We start from the raw sequence: 5,478 nt of genomic DNA, 5'->3' as shown, positions 1-5,478 counted from the left end.
AAAATGTTGCCCTTTGGGCTACATGGGGCACCTGCTACCTTTCAAAGAATGATGGATAGGATTCTAAGGCCCCATAGTCAGTATGCTGCTGCTTATCTGGACGATGTGCTCATTCATAGTCCTGATTGGCAGTCTCACTTGCCCAGAGTACAAGCAGTGTTGGACTCCATCTATAAGGCAGGTTTGACAGCCAACCCAAAAAAGTGTTGTCTGGGGATGGAAGAAGTAAAGTATCTTGGGCACACCATTGGCAGAGGTTTGATAAAGCCACAGCTCAATAAGATTGAGGCAATCCAAAACTGGCCACGCCCCCTGAATAAAAAGCAGGTGAGAGCCTTCTTAGGGATCACTGGGTATTATAGGAGGTTTATACCCAATTTTGCCACCATTGCAGTCCCACTGACTGACCTTACAAAGGCAAACAGAAAGTCATGGTGGAATGGGGTCCTGAAGCAGCGAAGGCTTTCCAGGAGTTAAAAATAGAGTTATATACCCAACCAGTTTTAATGACCCCTGATTTTGACAGAGAGTTTGTTGTACAAACCGATGCTTCAGATGTAGGCATCGGAGCGGTCCTGTCCCAAAGCAAAGAGGGTGAAGAACACCCGATTTTCTTCTTAAGCAGAAAATTAAATGTACATGAAAGAAACTATGCTACGGTAGAGAAAGAAGCATTGGCCATAAAGTGGATGTGAGAGACTCTCAGGTACTACTTGGTGGGAAGAAAGTTCTGATTGATCACTGACCATGCCCCTCTGAAGTGGATGTCAGAAAACAAGGACAGTAATGTGAGAATAACGAGATGGTTCTTGGCATTACAAACCTTTAAATTTACATTAGAACACAGGCCAGGAAGCCAGCTGGCCAATACAGATGCTTTGTCATGTGTCCATTGTTTGGGGGCTGTGGTTGTTCTGCCTCACAGTTTGAAACAAAGGAGGGGATATGTGATAGAAGCACTGGTAGAGTGGTCAATGGCAGGTACATTTTGGCCTATGTGGAGAAGTCTGTTTTGTAAGCAGGACCAGAGTATCGGCTTTTGGAAAAGCTGGTTTGGGTCCTAGTAGTGTGGATGTGAGGAGAGGGAAGTCTCCATCCACAGGCCACTCCAAGTTTTGGGCCTTTCAGCCTGGTAACAGGCTCATTAGGGCTTGCAGCTGTAAATGACTAATATAAGCTGGGTTTGTTTGTGGCCGAGTGTCTCACAGACTAGCCTGTTCAGAAACACTTGGTTACTTTCCATGTAAGTACTGTGCACGTGTTTTGTTGATGGTGAGGGCAATAGCCCCTACCATTATTACAGAGAGGGAATCTGCTGTGTAGCTAGTGCCCAGCCGGGCTAGGACTTATGTTTATGTTTTGTTTATGTTTATATTCATTTGGCACAATAAAGACTGGTGCTGACCAGTTTGTACGAGAACCCCAGACTTATATCCTGTTTCCACGGCTGCTGTGTGTGTAAATAGGGAGTCCATCTACCCCAGGAGAGGGACCCCTATCCCGACTGTGTCACAAATATATATATATATATATATATATATATACACACACACATATATATATATATATATATACACAGAGTATATATCTGTGTATGCAAACTCCATAGTAAAACCCTGTGTTTGCCCCTAGGTGCAGGGTGCGTAGTGCAGTGTCCTAAAGTATTAGGTGAGGCTTTGACTACTGGCATCTCTGAGGAAATGGGAGCCTGATATCCATTCACCTATATAGAAATCATTCTCTATTCAACTAGATGAGCTGGGAGATCATAGAAAAGAGAGAAAAACAGCGCTGCAGAGATGGATACTGAGCGAGTGTCTCAACACAATGACTCCAATCATTCAGATGTTCAAATGATTAGAGACACCCTCCTCTCTAGCCTCTCTGTCAGTGGGAGCCTGAGTCAGATCAGCAGTGTAGGGGGCGGAGCTGCCAGTGACTCACTCGGAGTTGGCGGCACCCCTGCTTCCTACAGCTCTAAAGAGCCGGGTCCCGAGACACTGTCCCGAGCGCTCCATTGAGTTGAGCGATGCCTTCAGCGCTGTACATGCCATATACAGTATATAGGAAACTCTGCAGTAAGAGAAATGCCACATGGCTGAGACAATGGATAAATGCAGCCACAGATCTACAATATTTTACATATTAATAACAAGAAAAATGATAAATGTAAAAATATACATCTATAACACCCTTGGGTAAAAAGGTCAGTCTATGGGCTAAATGTAATAGAGCGCGAGCCGATGTCGCTGCGGGAATACATGCGAGTATGCCGGTATTTTTAAATCAGTGAGCATGTTACAGGCTAAATCTGTCATTTATGTTAAAGGCAAAACCAGCTTGATTTTGCCTGTAACGTGATCGCTGCTTTAAAAATAAGGACATACTCACATTTATTCCCTCCGCAGAGCCGGCTCACGCTCTATTACATTTAGCCCTACATGTTACCTGCTCATTGATGTAGCTAAAAATAAAATTTCAGATGGGGCTGATTCTGAATTCGGAGCACAGCAAAAAACGCTAATAACTCTGCACCTGGACTATGGTTGCCGACTTTCTTCAAACCCACGCCAAGTGGCCGCGGGAGTGGTGGCGCATTCTTGTCATTGTGACCCCGCCTGCTGCGGCATGGTTTTACCAAGAGGCACAGGTACTTGCTCTGCTTTACATTGCTCCCACCTGAGAGTCCCCCCTGATGTCCTGGGCAGTTAATATATGGGAGATGCCAATACTAGCACTGCACAGAGATAGTCCACCTTTATCAAGGAGTGAGCTCCTTTCAAGAGCAGATTCAGTGTTAAAGAAGGTGACCTCTCGATGCCATGTAATGTAACCTGTGGTTGGGGTATAGTCTCTGGAGCACCTGTCCCTGAGCCATAATACAAACCCTACAGTATGTCCCCAGATGGAGAACATCTTGTGTAGATCTAACTTATACTTTGTCTCTTTGGCAGGGAAGCGTTATGTCCACTTACAATGTCCGCCTGTACAAGGACTCTGACTTTCCGGCAGTCAGAAGGATCTTTATTGGTGGCTGCAAAGAGCACAGTACTGCAGCCTTCCACAAATCCTTAATGGTGCCCCGCAACTGGCTTCTCCTGCTGGTGGTGTTTGTGCTCCCATTGGTGACCATTGGGTCCATCTTTCTCTCCATCTTAGATGTGGTTGCGGTGTTGGTCATGCTCTGGTTATCTGGGAGACAATTTTTCCACTCCTGCGCTAGGCATGCTTTGGTGGAAGACTTGAAGGACATAACGAGATATTATCTGCAGCGGGAAGGTTATGGATTCTGGGTGGTGGAGTCCGCTGGGGAGGTGGTAGGAATGGTGGCCGCCATCCCCTCATATCTTCCCGGAGGAGAGAAACACATGGAGCTGAAGAGGATGTCGGTGGCTAGTACTCATAGAGGCAAAGGAATCGCTAAACTCTTGTGTAGGACATTGATTAGCTTTGCCCGGGAGAAAGGGTGCGATGCCGTGGTCCTGTCCACCACTACAATTCAGGTGAATGCCCAGAAGCTGTACGAGAAGATTGGCTTCAGGTGCACACATAGCATGGCCTCGTCCAAATTCACAGACAGACCAGCTGCAATCACCAGGGTAATATACAAATATGATATCCCGAAAAGCAAATAGTTTTTCTTAACACTATTCCATGTTTATTGGATTTATTGCAATAAATATAAAAAAAAAGAGTCTATTTTGTATATTTACTTCTACCATGAACTGTAACGGACAGCAAAACGTTCCTAAAAGATCTCGAACAGTCAGAACTAATGTACACTGGTGCTAATAGATGAGGCACATCCAGATCACATTATATAACCTGATTTCCTTTATTACAGGAATGAGCTAAACCATGATAAAATCATCTGCAAACTACGTAAAAAGTCACAATAGGACTCAAAAGGTTTTACATTTGCATTAAATTAGTAATAGCATACAGAAAGGAGAGCTAAGTATTTATTTTCATTTTTAGAAACATTAGTGAAATGCGTGAGGTACAGGTGAGTCTTATGCCTGTTTCTGAAGGATAATAGAGTGAAGGCCTCTCAAACTGCGAGGAATCAAGTTCTATAGAGTCTGAGCCATAAGGCTAAAAGCTCTACACCCCAAATGAAGTAAGGGGGATTCTAAGTATGGCTCATAGTCCTTCATCTACAGATCGCAGTAAGTGAGAGGGGCAGAAAGGAATCAGAAGATGCTTCAGGAAACCTGGACTCTGGTTATGTAGAGCTTTGAGGTCAGTAATCCAATCTTGCCATCTTATATATGTAGATCCCACTAGACAGAGGCAAACATAGGTGACAATCAGAGGTATACATAGGAAGCAGGAAGAAACACGTGGGGAGGGGCTGGAAGCACACATTGGGAGAGGGATCAGTGCCTTATGTTGGAGGGGATCAGAGGCACATGTGGGGAGGGGGGCAGTGGCACACCTGGGGAGGAGGCAGTGCTACACCTGGGGAGGAGGCAGTGCTACACCTGGGGGGAGGCAGTGGCACAGCTGGGGAGGAGGCAGTGGCACACCTGGGGAAGAGGCAGTGGCACACCTGGGGGGACAGTGGCACACATGCAGACACAGAGGAGAGTGATGTATCTCTGTACTGTACTCATCTTGCTGCTTCCTTTATACTGTGTGATGACATTAACAGGTCCCGCCAGAAAGTAGAGCTAGGGGGGAAGGGGAGGGGGGGCGGGTCCCACACAGGGATGATCATTGCTGTGCTGCCTCTCCAGGGTATAGGAAAGTGAACACACCTGATCTGATAGAGGGAGCCAGGGGCACATGGTAATTAATTCAAGAATTCATCCATCTCGCTGCATGTGGGGCACAGCTCACAGACTGACAGCACTGATTATTCCAGCCAATCAATGCTACAGACAGCCTGTGCATAGGAAGCATCAACGTCCAATTATAATGCATGATGTTACTTTATCAGTGTGAATGAATTGCGTAGAATGTGTAGGAATAGTAAGTAGCACAACATAATACTGTTATAATTGGGGAGATCTGGACATTAGAACCATTGGTACAATGTAGAGCTATAACTAGGACGGCAGCTAGAATGGTGTAATTGGGGTGACCCATCATTGCTCTGGTGGTGTGTTCTATAGAGTTGGAGCCATAAGGCTAAAAGCTCTACACCCAAATTAAATAAGGGGGATTCTAAGTACGTCTAATAGTCCTTCATCTATAGATCGCAGTAAGCAAGAGGGGCAGAAAGGAATCAGAAGATGCTTCAGGAAACCTGGACCCTGGTTATGTAGAGCTTTGAAGTCAGTAATCCAATCTTGCCATCTTACACATGTAGATCCCACTAGACAGAGGCAAACATAGGTGAGAATCAGAGGCATACATAGGAAGCAGGAAGAAACACATGTGGGGAGGGGGCCAGAAGCACACATTGGGAGAGGGATCAGTGACATATGTTGGAAGCGATCAGAGGCACATGTGGGGAGGAGGCAGTGGCACACC

The 5,478-nt window shown here is 45.7% G+C and overlaps 1 protein-coding gene across 1 annotated transcript; it reads left to right on the top strand.

Moving 5' to 3' along the window:
- The first annotated feature begins 2,963 nt into the window (after positions 1–2,963).
- LOC148501211 (N-acetyltransferase 8F1-like) lies at positions 2,964–3,635 on the top strand. The gene has a single exon (XM_088450805.1). It carries the CDS (start codon positions 2,964–2,966, stop codon positions 3,633–3,635), a length of 672 nt encoding a protein of 223 aa, XP_088306931.1.
- The last annotated feature ends 1,843 nt before the right edge of the window (positions 3,636–5,478 follow it).

This window comes from Taudactylus pleione, unplaced genomic scaffold, assembly GCF_031769625.1.
Source record: "Taudactylus pleione unplaced genomic scaffold, aTauple2 ptg000525l, whole genome shotgun sequence".
In the NCBI taxonomy this organism is placed as follows: Eukaryota; Metazoa; Chordata; class Amphibia; order Anura; family Myobatrachidae; genus Taudactylus; species Taudactylus pleione.
Note: the sequence above shows the minus strand (reverse complement) of the source record. Positions and strands in the feature narration are given on the sequence as shown.

What these genes read in the sequence shown, in the direction of transcription:
- LOC148501211 (XM_088450805.1), top strand. Translation starts at nt 2,964, where the DNA reads ATGTCCACTTACAATGTCCGCCTGTACAAGGACTCTGACTTTCCGGCA.